We start from the raw sequence: 17,977 nt of genomic DNA, 5'->3' as shown, positions 1-17,977 counted from the left end.
TGGCCCGATAATGTTCCATCGTTCTTCAGACATGTGAGTCACTACGCCCACATAATAAAATACATCCACCTTAAATAAGTTCAGATAGATTTTTGTTAAGTAGAATTAAACAAATAGTCAGTGGGTTTATTAGGGTCTGTGAATTTTCTTATGTCGTAATAATATTTAAAAAAAAAATAATATCAATTTAAAAATGTAAAAAAGTCGTTAAAAAATATATTTCATGACAAGATCAATTAAATAATATGTTTTCTACAATTTTACTTAATAACTAAGTGATGTATACGATCGGAAAAGAAAAATTGATACATTAAAAAAAAAAAAAACAATTGATATTAGTGTACTTATGAATAAATATATTTTTTCAATTATTGTATCAATTATGATTAGTTTCTTTTTTTGTACATAAAAATAATTTTAACTGAACAGTACTTGTCACTGGTACTTACTTCGTGGTACTCGAAGTCATCGAGCGGCGCCACAGGACGTTCGCTGTGATCAGTGGCGAGTTCTGCAGCAACGTACTCATTGATCACTGTGACCGATTCACTAATAACGTTGTCGCGAGAACCATTGTCATCGTCGTGCGAAATTTCTGTAGCATAGAACAAAATGAATATTTAATATTAAAAGAAAACGTTTACTTCGCAGGGTCGGAATGGGACCCAGAAACTTACCGAGCACAATAATTATACAAAACAATATGGATCGGTTCCCAATATTGCACTGATGTCATATTGATTTATCAAAATAAAAAAAGGCCAACGGCACGTAGTGTTCCCAAGCGGTCACCCATCCAAGTACTAACTACGCCCGACGTTGCTTAACTTCAGTGATCGGACGAGAACTGGTGTATTCAACGTGGTATGGTCGTTGGCGGTCTTTACGTAGAAAATAATAGTAATTAAATACCGTAATCAAATGTTTAAATTTTTTGATGGTGGTATATATTAATCAAGGCCTCGGGGGCCCCATATAAATAACGATTATATATCATGGAATATGATTTTTATTATATATTGAACTTATTGTTTTTTATTATTAAACTGTATTTTTTTAATAAATTAATTTTAATAACAACTAGGTATACCTAATTTGAATTTTTACTTAAAATTTTAAAAGTATTATCTGGTATTATACATTTATATAATATTTGATGGATTAATATTATGGGTCTTTAAATTTATGTCAGTAAATTATTTTATTATTCAGAATATTTTAGATGTATTAACTATTACTGTAAATCAATTATTTTTTATATTACTTTTAGACGTTTTTTATTTGTTATTTTTGATATAATAGTGTACAAAACTATAAGATAATAATATAATACATAGTAACTTAAAATTAGGTTTAAAACTATGGAGCATCATCCGTATTCAGACAAATAACAAATTATTAATCAGTTTTTTTTTTAATAAAATAATAATTATACCTATGTGGCTATGTCAGTCGTTCTTGATAATGCGAGGTTAAAAAAATTCTATGATTATCTATGTGATAATTACATTGATGAAACATCATAATGTAATCATTGTAATCCAAAAATATAGCCATTTTATTAGTTTTCTATGGCCATTGTTTTAAATTGCTTTAGAACAAATAAGTAACAGTTGTGAATCGTTTCAAAATCGTTCAAAATGTTATTTAAAAATAACAATTACTAGATATTTGAGTTACATTATTTTAACAAATTTTACAAAGTATGTTATTATTCTTCTTCTGCCATATTGCTATGATAATATATATATATGTATAATTGGGTTGTACCTATTGGCCGTTGGGGACGACAATGTTTTTGAATTGTTTTGTAATGTTTAAAAAAATACATTTATTATTACCTATGGTAAATCGCAAGTACCTCTAATGCTAACTAAAAAAAATTCTGTATAATATATGATACATCGCTTATTGTTTAATAAACAGTCGGCGGAATCAACATAAAAAAATATTCAGCAGAATTGCTATTAAAACGATGGAATCGATAAAACCCCACCATGAAATATATTTATTAGTAACAAAAGCTGATAGACCATTTCCGGTCAGAATTGTTTATTTATATACAAATATACAATGATGTACCATTGAATTCAAATTTAACAGACCTATAATAGTGACCCCCTAATGTACAACAAAGAGATATAGACTCATGTTCCTACCTTTTTTTTCTTTTTCTTTTTTTTGTAGAACACTTATTAAACGGCGATTATAAATTGTGCACAAGTACAGGTAAACACAAAATAACACATGTAAACGTGCGAATGTAAGTTCCTACACGAGAGTAGCAGGTACAAAAAATAGTAAATACATACGTTAGTTCCTACACGATAGAAAAGGTACATATTATGTATATACGGCGAATTTTCAAAAATAAATATATGATGATTAAAAAATATAATAAAAATCGCATAGAGCATTGTCACAAATAAATAATAATTATAATATGATGATTAAATACGTAATTTCGTATACGTTTTGCTTTAAATTAAGTATATTCGAATGTATGTTAGTTAGCTATACCTACGACACCAGCGTATAAACTACGCATAACACTAACGTATACACTAGTAGGTACTGTTTTATTTTTTACTGACAATGGATAACCAAGAAGAAATCGCCAATGCTGCAGCGTATTATATTATCGTGTGCAGTGAATATTTAAAAAATTATTTATCTAATAACAAAGATGAAGCAAATCCTCCAAAAAAATGAAGATACTGGATGGACACTTTTTATAAAAGTCGAAAAAGGTATGGGGAATTATTTTAAATGTTTGCTATCCAATTAATCAATATATTTATTTATTATTATACTTTAAAAAATGTATATATATTAAACAAATCCTAAATACGCCACTGGTAATATACATTTACACAGCTACAAATAACCAGCAAGTAGCACTATCAATCAGCTACGTAGTTCGCACTGTTCAACTGTTGGCAGTTGTACATGTTGAAAAAAATAACTCTAATTACTACAAATGTTCTATAGACCTTTAGAAAAAGCTTACTAAAAGCATGACAAAATGTTGTCATGGTCATGACTAAAAGCATAGAAATATAGAATAAAAGCTTAAAAACATAACTAACCTCAGCTGAATATAGCATCAGAGCAGATTCTGCTACCGATAGATAACAACTTATCAGTTGTATATCTTCAACCATGGTTATAAACCATGGTTTATCAATTCTTATCGATTCATTTAATCCACAGGCTCAAAACTGCTTATATTATTATGAGTGGAGTAGTGGCTACAACAAATCTTTTATCATAGAAAAAATCAACAAAGTGTGTTGTAACTTTCAGTGGTAATTATAATAATAATTACAGAAGTTTGTGCGCATAATATATGTATTTGCAGTAATCAATAATCATTATAATATATAATATAATATAATATTATTTAATTCTTGTAAAATGAACTAGTTGTAAACAAATTAATTAATTTTAAATTCTTTGTTAAGAAAAATGAATAATATGTGTAAGATCTAATTGAATTAAACTACAAACAAATAGTTAAATTGTTAACGTAAGTTTATATATTTTTATAAAAGGTCATCTTAGTTTAATGTTAATGCATTATTTTTTTTCACCTGTATTGGTTATACATAGCTTTTTATCTATAACAAGTATAGTATAGGTAGTGTTACTATACATAATATAATTTATAAACAATAAGCCACTATTTTTTTGTCAAATATCTATTAATAGTTGATTATAATAAGTGTAAATAGTGTAATTTATTTTTTGTCAAGTATTAAATTTAGTCATAGCAAATGTGTACATTATATTTATATATATATTTTTTTTTACTCAATTCCTCTTCAGATGTCTATTCATCATGGTGCCATAGTCACTAATATTGAACTAAATGATTTTAAATTTAATGTATGTGTTGTTTGCAGATTTACTCACACTAATGGAATTGCCACAATCGATTGATTTAAAAAATGAAAGCAATAGACTGGGTACATTTACTGGTTGGCCAGTATCATTTATCATAACTCCAAAAAGTTTAGCAGCTGCTGGGTTCTATTACACCAAACATACCGATAAAGTAATTTAATTTATAACAAGTTATATATAGCTATATTATTACATATAAGTTTATCTATAATGTTATATTTATTTATTAACTTTAGGTTAAATGTGCCTTTTGTAATATTTGTATTTGTCACTGGGAATTTGGTGATAATGCTGTCGATGAACATAAACGTCACAATCCTAATTGTAGCTTTTTCCTTAGTCAAGAATGTGGTAATATACCTATTATTGAAGGAATTCAATTGAGAGGAGAATTTATTGAAAATCATAAGGAAACTGGTCAGTTTTTAATTTAATTAAGTTTAATGATAAAACGATTTATATTTTTTTATAAGTTTTATGACAAAATGTTAATTTTAATTGTTCTTTAATATTTTATAATTATTTATAATCATGAGGTAAAACAATTAATAATATTTAACTGATTATAGTTAAAATTTCTCAATTAAACTTTAAGACAAATCAAAAATTATCTCTTCTTCATTTTGAGTTAAACACGTACTTATACATTTAAAAAAAACTATCTAATACCTTATTAAATTAAAACTTTTTGTTTTCAAATTATATTATTACTTTGAATTATTGAGTGCTTATTTAAAGGAAAATATACTTTATATGAATATGATTTAGTAATTTCCAGTTATGTATCAAAATATTCCAAAAACTATTCTGTTTCAGAATATGATATAAAAATGTATATTGTTATTCAATAAAGTGAAAATTTTTTTAAAAAATGTTATTTTTTATCAACTTAAATAATATGAAAATAAAAATATTTTCAAAAGCTTAATAGATTTTATAAAATTGAGTGTTGTTAAATAAAAGAACAACTTAGTATACAAGAGTTATTAAAATTTTATAAAAATCTATTATTTTAAAATATTTGTTAAAAGTGTTAATTATTTAATGAATTAATAAACATTTTGATGAAATAGGTGAACCAATTGATATTCAAGGTTTGGGTGTAAGAGCACATAGAGTAGCTTTTCATTTAAAGTATAATTCATTCAGTGCTCGATTGAAAACATTCAGAGGTTGGAATAATGAATCACAAAAACCTGAAGATTTAGCTACTGCTGGCTTTTTTTTTACTGGTACTTATTGTTGATGTGTTTATAAATTCTTATCATTTAAATCAGTAATCAGTGGACACTAACCTTTTTTTAGTGAGTCATATAAAAGTATCTTGGTGAGCCGTAGTAATCGTCTTACCGTTGATTTTGATAAACCTGGTGTTTGGTGTCGATTTTCCATTTTTATTTTTATTTAATTTTAATATTTTGGCAAGCCAGTTTGATAAATGATTGTGAATTGTAGAGTTGGTCATCACTGAGTTAAACTTAGTTTTCAAAAATATTAATATTTAAAAAAGTTGTATTGCCCATTAATTAATGAGCATACAATTTATTATTACAGGTAGTAATGATGAAGTTCGCTGTTATTACTGTGATGGAGGTCTTCAAAATTGGGAAGTAGATGATAATACATGGGTTGAACATGCAAAATGGTTTCCAAACTGTGGCTTTTTAAATTTAGTAAAAGGAGAACAATTCTTGGATGGAAGTTTAGTTGAAAGATTTAATGCACTTTTAAATAGGCCTAGACCTGATGATACAGCAGAGGTATACCTAATTTTAAATTTTAAATGATCTATTTACTACATCATATGGATCATTGAAAACCATTGATTCTTTTAACACGAGACACTCATTATTTATTTATTATTGTTTTTGTATATAACCTGAGGTCATTACTAAACAACATTTATTTTTATTTTTTTATTTCATATTTCAAAAAAAGATTTTTTTTAGGATTTGTAAGGTATAAATATTGAATTACAAAACAATAATTATTCAGTTATAATCTAACTTTAAGTGGATAGACCAACATTTAGCAAAGAATTCTTTTTTATGTCCTTGTACTACTTCATTCTGCTTATTTACATTTTAAATGGTATATAGGAACTAACCAAAGTTTAAAATCAAAAATATAGCAATAAAAAAATAACTTTATTACCCCTAAAAATATAGAAATTATCAAAAAAAAAAAAAACAAATACTGCTAAATTTGTTATCTATTAATTTTTCTTTCTACAAATTTTCTAATCTAAACTTATAATTTAAACAAATAAAATAAATTTAACTTTAAGTGTAAATTTGGAAAATTTGTACTTTAAATTAAAATACCTGAAATAAAATTAATTTAGAATCATTATTCAGTCATTCAAAAAAAAAAAAAATTAAACAATAAAAATAATTTTCTAATTATGTAGGAAAAAAATATATTTTTAAAATGTAAATATTTTTTTTTATATATAGAATTTTAAATATACTAAATACTTTTTTAACTTATATTATATTTTATTATTATCATTTATGTGCTTTCTTACATTAAACACTGTATGTTTCATAGGGACAAGTGGTTAGTATACACCAAACCGATAATATCTTACCAAATAATAATATGAGTTCTTCGACTAGAACTAATGAGACCACTGATCGGCAAATTAGCGATCTTATGCTATTACCTCCAGCACAAGTGAGATAAAAACATTATTTTAATTTTCTATACATTTACATGTCAAACATTTATTTAATTTCAAAATTAATAACATTTTAGATGGCATTAGAGTTAGGCTTGCAACCATCTCAGATTCGACAAGCAATTCGTAATAATCTTCAGGATATTGGTACACCTTTTCGTCCAATGGATAATTTTATGCGACAGGTTTTAAACCAAGATCAAAATTCATTTTTCTCTGATGGGTATTTAACAAAAAAAATTTCTAAAAATTAAACAATCATGTATTTAAAAACAATACATTTTAGAGATACATTGACTTTGGAACAAATTATTCGGAGAGAAGAACCAGAACCAATGGATGGAATAAATATTTCTCATGATGATGATACGTCTGAAGAATCTAATGCCTCTAGTAATGAAATTAATAGAGAGTAAGTCAACAGATTAGTATGATTTATAATTTTTATATTAAATATATTTATTTCATTTTTGCAGTGTGGTGTCTTTTATGCCTGCTGTTTCTTCAAGTTCCAGTGATTGCGATTCCGAGATAGAAGAGGTTGAAGAAGTATCTGAAATATCTGAAATATCTGAACCTGTAGATCAAAATGAACATGATACTTTTGATATTAACGAATCTACATTTGTACCTGATAGTGTTAATTCCAGTCAATCTAATGATATTAAAATTAAAGGTATAAACTTTATTTTTATAACTTAATTTTAACTGTATGTATAATGTATTAGACAGTATTTTGTTCAGTTAATCATTTTTTGAATCATCTAACTTTATGTAAATTTTAGAAAAAGCTGATGAACCAATTGATGAATCTGCAAATACTAAATTATCTCAAAGAGGTATTATTATATTTTATTTATATTTGTAACTATTGTTAATTAAGGAATAAAGATGGACTAATAAACCTATAGTTATGGCCAAACAAACTTACAGTTGGTGACTGCCTACCACAAAGTGATTTCAGACTAGATAGCAATGACTGTCGGTGCAATGTTTAAAAACAAATAATTTTATTTACCATTTTACCTTATTTTTATTAACTAAACTTAATTATTCAAATACTTATCAGTCGCATTAATTTTACATTTCGATTAAAAATTAAAAATTCCCGCACTGTTGATGTGTGAACATTATCAAAAGCAGTGTTTCTTAACCTTTTTTGGTTCATTGCTCCTTTATCATAATAACACTAATAACTAACTGCTAACGCCCCCCCCCCCCCCTCCTTTATGCAAAATCAAATTTTCTTCCTATATATATATATATTTATTTATTTATTCATCAATTATTCATTCACTATTAAAAACAAGACGTTTTCTATTGACACATAAAATCTGATTAGTTAACATGCCGTTTGACGTTGTATAGCATATTCAATTACACAACTATTCTGATTTCACGTTCAATTATTCATAGTGTTAATAGGTATATGATATTGAAAAAATTTATTACTTTTAATCTCCGAGTTTCAAAAAGCTCACCGCCCAAGGGGGCGATAGTGCCCCCGTTAAGAACTACTGATCTCAAGTATCCAGTTTTTATTAGCCAGAGGTGAAGTCACCAACAATACATTAATTTCATTTGGCTTCACTTCTAGTGACATTGTTGTCATATATTATCTCTCAATTCTATTGATTATAAATAGCCTGCTGTTTGTAGTGGCATTATAATAATCTGTTCATTTTTTTTCTATTTACTTCCTAGCATCACTTGAACAAAATATTAAAGATTAATAAACTGACTAAATAATTTGTTACTTATTAACTTAAATGCATTACTTCTTTTATATTATAAGTTTCCTGAAAACTACATAATTTATAGTTAAATATTTTAATGGTTAAAACTTAAAATGCCAACTGTTGTAACTATCATTTGGTCATAAATAAGGTTTTAACAAAACATTTAAATTTCATATTTTCTTGTCTTTTAACCAACTGTCAACTAAAGTTCATAACCGATAATTCAATTTTTATTGTATTTTTTTAATTAAACACTGTGTGCTAAAGATTAAATTTAAAATGTTATAAGCCACAATGAAATTTGATAAAAAATATTATTCTGTTTCTTTTTAAACTCATTTTTTTTAAATTAAAATTATTTTCTATGAATATAAACACATTTATTACTACTCACTGGGTATAAAAGTTATTTTCTACCATTTCAACTGACATAAAAAACTAAACTTTTGTTGTAGTAGGTGTAACAAAAAAGTATGTTTGTAAACAATGGCTCATAAACTTGTTTGTTAAAGCTCTTTGAATTTGCCATGTTATAAAATAGTTAAATAATTTAAGTTAGGTCATCTATTAAAATATTGACATTTATTACTATATGATTTATAATATGTATTATTTTAATTTAGATTTAGAAGAAGAAAACCGTCGATTGAAGGAAGCCCGCCTTTGTAAAATTTGTGTTGATCAAGAATTGGGCGTTGTTATGTTACCTTGTGCCCATTTAGTTGCGTGCATCACTTGTGCTTCTAGTCTACCAGATTGCCCATTATGTCGACAGACCATCAAGGCTACTGTTCGCACATTCCTTTCTTAACGATTTGCAATATATTTACAAAAAACTTTACACTTAATTCATATTTGTTGTGCATATAAAAACATAATACGTCTGATGTATAGATTGTCTGTTGCTATTTATATAATATTATATTGAATGTTAACCACTAAAAGAAAAAATGAAAAATTTGGTGGAAATTTCACATATTTTAATATGTGATATGGCTGTTATTTTGCTATACTTATAATTGATAAATAATTTTTTTCCAACTATAATATTTCAATTTAGGTAGTACAATTGATATTATAACATACACACAAACTAGTTTTTTCTTAAATATTTTTAAAACAAACTGTAAATTAAATTCAAAATAGTTCTGTTTATTCTACTTTTTGTTTAATTTTTACTCAATTTTAAATTTAGACTTATTTTTATAATTCATTTAATGTGTATGATAAATTGGTATTTAGCTTATATTTTAAATGATTTTATTAAAAACATTGATTTCTAAATTACAATCTATGTTATTCAGAATGTAAAGAAAAAATTGTTATGATTACAAGTATAATATAAATATATAATAATTAAATAAATATTAATAGTAAATTTCATGATGGTGTAAATTATTTTACTATGGTGATAATATAATAACTAAAATGTTCATTAAAGCTTAATAAAGTTAATGTTCACATTGTAAATCGAATCTGAACTGCAGTCGCTAGATATTTCCTTCCATCATGTAAATACATTATTAAAAAATTATTTTATATCTCTTCAGCCTAATGTACTAACTAAGAACAGATTGTTGAAAATTCCGATAAAAAATAAATTATTTTTTTTATTTTCCAAATAAGTCCAAAAGAAATGTAAGAATAAATTCAAAAATAAACAGACAGACTGAATAAATGTCAACAAGAAGATCTCTACTTAGGCTATTAACATTTTGTTCTAATTAGAGATTATTGTATCTACTATCTATATAAACTTATTCTGAACAAAAACAAACGTGTATCAAGACAAATATGGTTGTCAAGTTTGATTTGTTATCAGTTGATATTCAAATTATAAATTACTTAAAAAGCAATTATTGTTATGAATATCATACAGATTATTTTTTTTTTAATCAAATTTTTTCAGTTCTTGGGAAAATCTGTAAATTAGTAATTAATATTTCTAGTAGTACTATGATTTTTCTTGAAAAATTAAAAAACAAAATACTTTCTAACAGTTAATAGAGTTAGTTATTTGATAGAACCAACCATTAAGTTTTATTTTATAAATCCAAAATAAATATTATGTGAACCATAGAATATATTATCTTCTAAGTCTGTGATACAAACACTGAATCATTTTAGTATAATAATACCTACTCAATATGCTATATGCATATTGCATACTACAACATATACCTAAGTGGCTAAATAATCACTATTAAGTCACTATAGTTCAAATAATCTTACTAAATATCATAAGACATAAATCTACAAATTCCATTGGAATTTCTTTTATTAACTAATTTGTTTTTAATTATATTTAATGAGTTTAATGGTTTTTAAAGAATCCATTATTTCTTTTAAATATGTTGTAAATTATTTATGTCCAGCATCCGATTGATTAAAAAAAATAATGGTTGAAAAGATTTACAATTTTTACTTTTGTACATTATACACTATACACAAACAACATTTTGATACTTGTTCAATGCTACTTTAGGTAAGTACTTTATAAAATAATAGCCATGTATAATAGTAACACCAGTGGCATAATTGTGGGGAGGGCAAGGGGGACACTTGCTCCCCCCTGGCAATTTTTTGAGAGATAAAGGTATATATTTTAACCGTGGGGAGAGGTGTCAGGGTTTTGATAATAATAAATATATTACATATTTACATTCATTATACGTTGCTCCCCCTAGATTTTTTCCCAGTTACGCCACTGAGTAACACAACAATAAAGTTTAAAAAATGTAGTATCTCCTCCCTTCTAAAACTTACACCACTTGATTTATACTATAGGTACTTTAAAGATATTTTAATTCTTACATATATATATTATACATATTCAGATATTCTTATAAAATTATAACAAAACATTAAAATTATTTGAAGTATTTTTTCAGTAACAAAATCTGCGCAATCGAAGAACACGATATGGTAGATCGTAGATAATATATAATATATTTTGAATTGTAATCAAGAACTACGTGAATCATCATACAAATTGCGTTTTTGTGTTTATACTCCATAACGTCAACAGTAGAAAGGTTTTGAAATATCAACACTATGTAAGATATCCCATATCGTCTTATATTGTGCTACCTACCTATTTGATATTTAGACATTCGATACTGGTCTAAAATGACTAAAATTCGTTAAACCGAGACAACGATAATAATCTTTGTACCTACGTTACATTTTTAAGGACACGATAAAAAAAAACTATATGACCAACACCTAAGTGAGTAGAGCGGATGAGTTAGTCTCAGATTTCTTGTAGTATGCACGAGGAAAACAAAAAAATCATTCGTATACCCCTCACGCTTAACTACATCGTAAAAGGTGAAACTACAATAAAAGAAAACCATATAATTTGCGCAATCCAATCCCCCCCTAACTTACTTTCCGTAGTATTCGCGCTAGTTAACTACGCTCGTAATATTATGTCTTAATGTCTGCCTATGCATACAGAAAGATTCGATTACAAATTTACAAATGGTGTATACCAGTCGCAAATACTGTGTACAGTCACTTTAAAAAATAAATATAGCCCACGGAAATCAAAGTCCTTGCGACTATACGAGCGCCACGAATTTTTAATACCCTACTAATTAGTAATTACTATTGATTGATTGACGTTTTGGCCGGTTTAGCAAAGTAATTCTTATTACTAGGTGCCTATACGCACTTGTCTTAAATCTTAATCATTACATCAAAGTTAAGAAACGTATAAAACTAGTAATATAATTTAAATTTTTTCTACAATTCCTACAACCAGTACATTATTCTATACGTATATATATATACCTAATCAATGCTATATACCCATATATTATTATAATTTGTTCGTGGTTTATTTATTTATTTCCCTGGTGGTTTTTCTCTGAAATAATCTGCTCGGAGATTTTCGCGACTTGAAGTTTTTTCCACTCGATTTCCGAGAACTCTTTGGAGAGGGGGGCAGCCATTCGGCGCAGAAAAGGCGATGTATACCGCTTGCTGTTCGCAGGTCAATAATCACTCAACTTGAATAAAACATATCGTGAAGACGGTTTATTATGTGATTCATATCCGCACGTATAACCTTTTCGTCAAATATCTGAACGGTATAATATTGTAATAATATTATATTAACCAAAATCTCGGGCGGGTGTGGCATAATTCGTGCGCAAAAAAAAAACCACAAAAACAAAGAGCTGACGCGGTCCATATCTGAAGTCCCCCCCCAATCCCCCCACCGATGTAGAAACTGAAAAATCTTTCGTGGATCGCAATATATTATAATAATTGAAACGGGGATTTCGGACGACGGATTGTGTGTGCGTGGCGGCGTCTCTCTCGCTCTCGTCGCACCGGCCGGTAGGGGGAGGTGGGGGGTGTAGGGGAGGTTCCGCGTGAGAAACGGTCGGCACACTTGAAACACGGTCGAGACTCGAGGACTCGCGTTTAATGTGCGCCGTAAAGGATGATGACGACGACGACGACGACGACGGCGACGAGGTGGTGGTGGACGAGTAGGAGGACGACGGCGGTCGGCGGCGGCGTTGAACGACGTGGCGGCGGAGTAGAGGCCATTGCGCGGCGCTACGGCGGCGAGCCGACCGACGGTCTCACGCGCCGCCGAGGTCGCATTCCTCGCCGTCAGACCGTGTCCTCCGCCCCGCCACGCGCGTTCTTTCATACCGCGGGAAAGGACCGTTTTTCGTGTAGACTGCGGTGCAGCGGCGGCGGCGGAGAGAAGGCGTAACATTCTTTTGTGCGTTGCGCGTGCAATATACGTAGCGCGCCCGCGACTCGTTTATACAGGGCGATCAACTTGTGCGCCGCCGTTGTGTTCGACGGTTGACGGGCACAAATAACGAAAACGGTCAACAATATTTTCACGTCTACGACTAGTAAAAAAAAATAAGATGTACATAATATCTCATGTAATAACACGCGTACCTACTACCGCGGACCATCGAATTTTCCCGACACTGTACGGCGAACGCGGTGTTTTTTTATTTTTATCGTCGATTTTTCCGCGCAGATTCCGAATCGCCTACACCGTTGCAACCCACGACACCAGCGTATAGTTGTAAACAACAACAACAACAACAACAACGGCGACGACGATAATAATACAACGGCCAGCCGCCCAAATTGGCTTGCGATTTCCACGAGTCTCCCATGCTCTTATTATTGACTATTGTCCATTGTCTAATACCCAATAATGCAATATATTATTATTACTAGCTATCGGTTTCGCAGTCTCTTAAGTCGCTCCGGGACGACGAGTTCGATACACGTACGAATAACTTGCAGGAAAATGCATAACATTGTGCCTGCACACTTGCATTCCGAGGCTAGAGAACTTTTGTTCAAAGTCCCAGTCGTGTCTTCGTTTCTAGACGATGCATAATATACACAAGGTAAAACTGGTATAAGTGTGTAACCCTTCAGAATTCCTACAAAAGCCAGTGGTAACGAAAAGTCGTTATTAATACTTAATTGCCTTGTCATTTTTCGTATAACAATAAAGCCTTGCCTATACATTCATCATGTTTAAGGGGATACCGTCACATACGCGTGTGACAACTGTATTACTATAACGTACAACACGATAAATTTATGTTAAGCAATTTCAATTTAATGAAGTTACCTTTAAGGAACTCTAACTTAAAGATAAATAAAAACATAATCTGTGTTTAAATCTATAGGTTTTTTACGATATTTTATTTTTTTAAGCAAGTTACGTTTGTATAAAAATATAAAATATTACAATTTAATAATTCTAATAAGGCAATTATACAGTACCTACACTAAATTGTCTAAATAGAAACTGCTACATATATTGTCAGGCGACAATATTCTTACCTTTATGTTTGATATTAGGTTAATTCACTCAATTGTTAAAGGTTATTAGTGGTTATTACATTAAATTATCTAAATTGGTTGAACACAAACTTGCTACATTGTACGTTTGTAAGACAGAAACAACACATACGGGTGTGGTATCCGCTTAGTACTGTTTAAAATAATATTATATATTATAATAACTTTTACATAGAATATTATAGGCGTGTATCCGGTAGGTATATAGCTTCATTTGTAATATAACTTTCTGAATATTCTAATAATACTTAATAATAAAATAAATACATAGGTAATGCGTATTGCCGTATTGTATCAATGACTGTTCTCATGTTTCGAATATTATTTATATAATATTTTATAGAAACCACGATACGATAAACGGACTGCTTCATTTGGAGAAGGGAGCTGCGAGAGATTTAAGATTAACGGTAAAACGATTAAATACAAATACGGCATTGGTAAAATATACATACCTAAGTAATGTTATAATTGTTTTTATTTATTTAACGATATAGGTTGAAACTTGTGTATTACTACAATAGAATAAATCGATAAGAATTCATTTTAAATATATTATTTAACATTTATCATAATATGTATTATGTATATTATGCTGTATGCCTGTATGCCTGTATACTGTACACAGCATTGTAGTATACTATAATATGTTATATACATACAATATTTCGAAGTTTTAAACCTAATGTAAAAATGTATATTCTTATTATTATGTTTTGTTTTCTAAACATATGAGTACAACACGATTATGAGTCATATTACTAATATTTATCACATGCGAGGTGAGGTCACGGGACTAGATCGTTGTTTTGAATTTAATTTGTCCAAAAAAATACAATATTATATAGACTTGAAAAAATAAAAATAATATGTACATTGTACATTCAAGTCTACTGAACTTTTATGAAATATACTTTGAAGTATATTTTATTTATACTCATTAAGCATTAGGTATATTTAAATAAGATAATTTATCCGTAAAACATATTATTATAGATAGGTATATTCCAATAACTATTCGAACAACGTTATTCAATACATTTATCTCACACTTAACTTAGAATTTGGTGATTATTTCAAATTTGAAATTGCCATCTACCAATTATATTTTAATGTAAAATGTATTTAAAATCATTTACATTTTTAAACAAAGAAACAGAACATTCGTTAAAGAGAAAAAGTTAAAACACGTATTTGTGTTTCATGTATTTATTATTTTCATAAGTGCTCATATTCAAAATGTCTGTGTGTACTTCATATGTTTATAAAATATTGTCATGAATATATAAAAAGAAACTCGTCTTTTTATATAGATTTTAATTTTCTTAGTATTCAAACAAGTCACGGCCGTGGTGTGCTATATGTGTGCACAAACTGTATGTGTATAACATTTGTACATTAAATATAATGATTGTTAAAAAATCAAACATATAGGTACCTACTCATTAGAAAGATATTTTTTATTTCTATAGCCGGCCTCTTTATCTACTTGTAAATATAAGTTTTTTTTCTAACTCTTACATTTAAATTGATAAAAAGTGTTTTTAAAATTTAAATACATTAATTGTAAGTACCGATAAAGTATGAACTCAAATCACCTATATGTATAATAAATATTAAATAATATAAAATTATTGCGTATACATATATAATATTATGATTAGTATAGACAGTAGATACTATAAACTAGCCTATATCATTAACTAGATGTGAAAGTACAATATTTTGTTCTACCTTTTTTAACATATATATGATATATTACAGAATAGTTTAAAATATACGTTTAATTAGTTAAACCAGTAAATAATATTTTTGGACTTTATGCACGTTCTATTTTGTAACATGAACGGCTACATAATGTACCTATATATATTATAAATGTATATATTATTTTTAAAGGTCTGTCAGAACTCAGAACCCAATCCTACCCAATCCTTCATTCCTCCCTATCCATAGCTCTTTCTTTCTAATTCGTGCTTCCCCCTAGTGCAGATTTTACATTCGTTTTGACTAAGTCTTCCCATCTTGTTTTTAGTCTTCCAAGTGATCTATTCCCACAAGGATTTTGTTCTCTCACATTTATATATAATATACAATAATACAATATACCTACACTTATATCTTTTCAAATATTTCTATTTTTTGAAATACGCATAACAAATATACGATCAGAATAGCATTTTATATTACAGTGACTCTTTAAATCTTGTTATATATGAAAAGTCTATACTCTATATTATGAATATTTAATGACACATTTATAACAAATTAAATACCTATTTTCGTAAAATGATCAACAATTGTCATATGATAGGTATTTATATTTTATTATTAATATAGGTAGTAATATATACTACACTTTGCTTTAAAACATAAGTATCCCGCACAGCACTTTTATTAGTGCTTTGGAAATATTATTTTTACTATCGTCTATCGTATCGTAGTCTGGTCGTCGCTATGCCGCTATGGTGTATTGGTGTATTGGGTATATGTATTTGTATATATACATAGTACCTACATACCTAATGATCCAACGGAAATTACTCAATTTCCTGGCCTCTCTTTAATGGCGTTTCGCACATGTTTTGCAATTTACCTAGAATAACGCCTCTTACTATATTTAGGTGTACCTGCATTATGTAAAAATACCACATTAAAATTAAATTTAATCACTCATTGACGTGTATACAGAGTGATTCTACAAGCGTGTTAACTCAAATATGCTATTTAAATTTTGATTTGGAATTTTTCAGTACACTTAAACTACCATATTTTTAAATATTTAGATTTTCTTTACCACTTAAGAAGTGTTTTGTGGTGGCATGAACTTAATTTTTCAAATGAGAAATGTATCTACATATTATGTTAATTGTAAATTGTTAAGCAAATGATTTTTTTTTAATTTTAGTCAAATTTGTATCATTTAAATTTAAATGAGTAGTTTTTGAGATATCTAACTGTGTATACCAAGGATAATAGACTTGAACGATTTAGTAGGGGGGATGGAGTTTTATGCTACTTTGGAAATTATGGTAATTTATGTTACTCTATGAATATTTTATAATTTCTAAAAATTGACTAAATATTATAATAAAGAACTACCTATATTAAATATATTACAGCTATTTTAAATTGCATATAAAATCATTATTAAGGACAATATTCGTATTCCTTATAGTACCTATATGTACATTTTTTAACTCAGGAACTTCTAGTTTTAATTCCAACTTACATATATACCTACATATATTCCAAAAAATTTTTTTATCAAATTTTAGTAAAAAGGGTGGATCTAATTTAAGAAAATGAGGTTTAATTGCTACAGGATACTTTTTTAATGGTGGTACAAAAAATTATCCAAGTATTTAAAAATGTATGGTTCTTAAAATAGATATATTCCAAAACAACAGAATTTGAATAAATTAATTTTTATTCAAGAGAAAAATACTGCGGTATATTCTATGTTCATATTATGATAAAAACTTAAAAGGTATAGTATACCTGGTATACTAACATTATTTAAATTACCTAATACTCGTATTTATAGTAGTTAAATGTAGTGTACATCTAATGCATATGTATACTATAGAATATAGATGTACAAATTATATGGGTTATAAACTACCCACAAATGAAATCTTTAATTGCAGCAGATGCCAGATTTCAAACGTGGGATTTATCTTACATGTAACTGTGTAAGTACACAGCGGCCATGTTATGGCCTTAAAGGTAAACCAGATATACCTACATAATGGTAGACAATTTTCAATTTGTGATTTTTTTTTCTAAG

At 28.1% G+C, this 17,977-nt stretch overlaps 1 protein-coding gene and 1 non-coding gene across 3 annotated transcripts; one reads left to right on the top strand and one right to left on the bottom strand.

Moving 5' to 3' along the window:
* Nucleotides 1–759: 759 nt before the first annotated feature.
* Nucleotides 760–878, bottom strand: LOC132918742 (5S ribosomal RNA). Its single transcript, XR_009660540.1, has one exon. It is a non-coding gene; the product is annotated as a 5S ribosomal RNA (ribosomal RNA).
* A 2,426-nt stretch (nucleotides 879–3,304) lies between these two features.
* On the top strand, nucleotides 3,305–9,708 carry LOC132931850 (baculoviral IAP repeat-containing protein 7-like). 2 transcript variants are annotated; one of them, XM_060997906.1, is made up of 11 exons: nucleotides 3,305–3,529; nucleotides 3,906–4,057; nucleotides 4,143–4,323; nucleotides 4,980–5,138; nucleotides 5,461–5,666; nucleotides 6,457–6,582; nucleotides 6,664–6,809; nucleotides 6,873–6,998; nucleotides 7,063–7,262; nucleotides 7,372–7,425; nucleotides 8,949–9,708. In XM_060997906.1, exons 2-11 carry the CDS (start codon nucleotides 3,920–3,922, stop codon nucleotides 9,134–9,136), a joined length of 1,524 nt encoding a protein of 507 aa, XP_060853889.1. In that variant the 5' UTR covers nucleotides 3,305–3,529; nucleotides 3,906–3,919; the 3' UTR covers nucleotides 9,137–9,708. The 2 variants fall into 2 exon arrangements, with proteins under 2 accessions (XP_060853889.1, XP_060853880.1); XM_060997897.1 differs by lacking the exon at nucleotides 3,305–3,529 and adding an exon at nucleotides 3,814–3,844.
* The last annotated feature ends 8,269 nt before the right edge of the window (nucleotides 9,709–17,977 follow it).

Source organism: Rhopalosiphum padi, chromosome 1 (genome assembly GCF_020882245.1).
Source record: "Rhopalosiphum padi isolate XX-2018 chromosome 1, ASM2088224v1, whole genome shotgun sequence".
In the NCBI taxonomy this organism is placed as follows: domain Eukaryota; kingdom Metazoa; phylum Arthropoda; class Insecta; order Hemiptera; family Aphididae; genus Rhopalosiphum; species Rhopalosiphum padi.
Note: the sequence above shows the minus strand (reverse complement) of the source record. Positions and strands in the feature narration are given on the sequence as shown.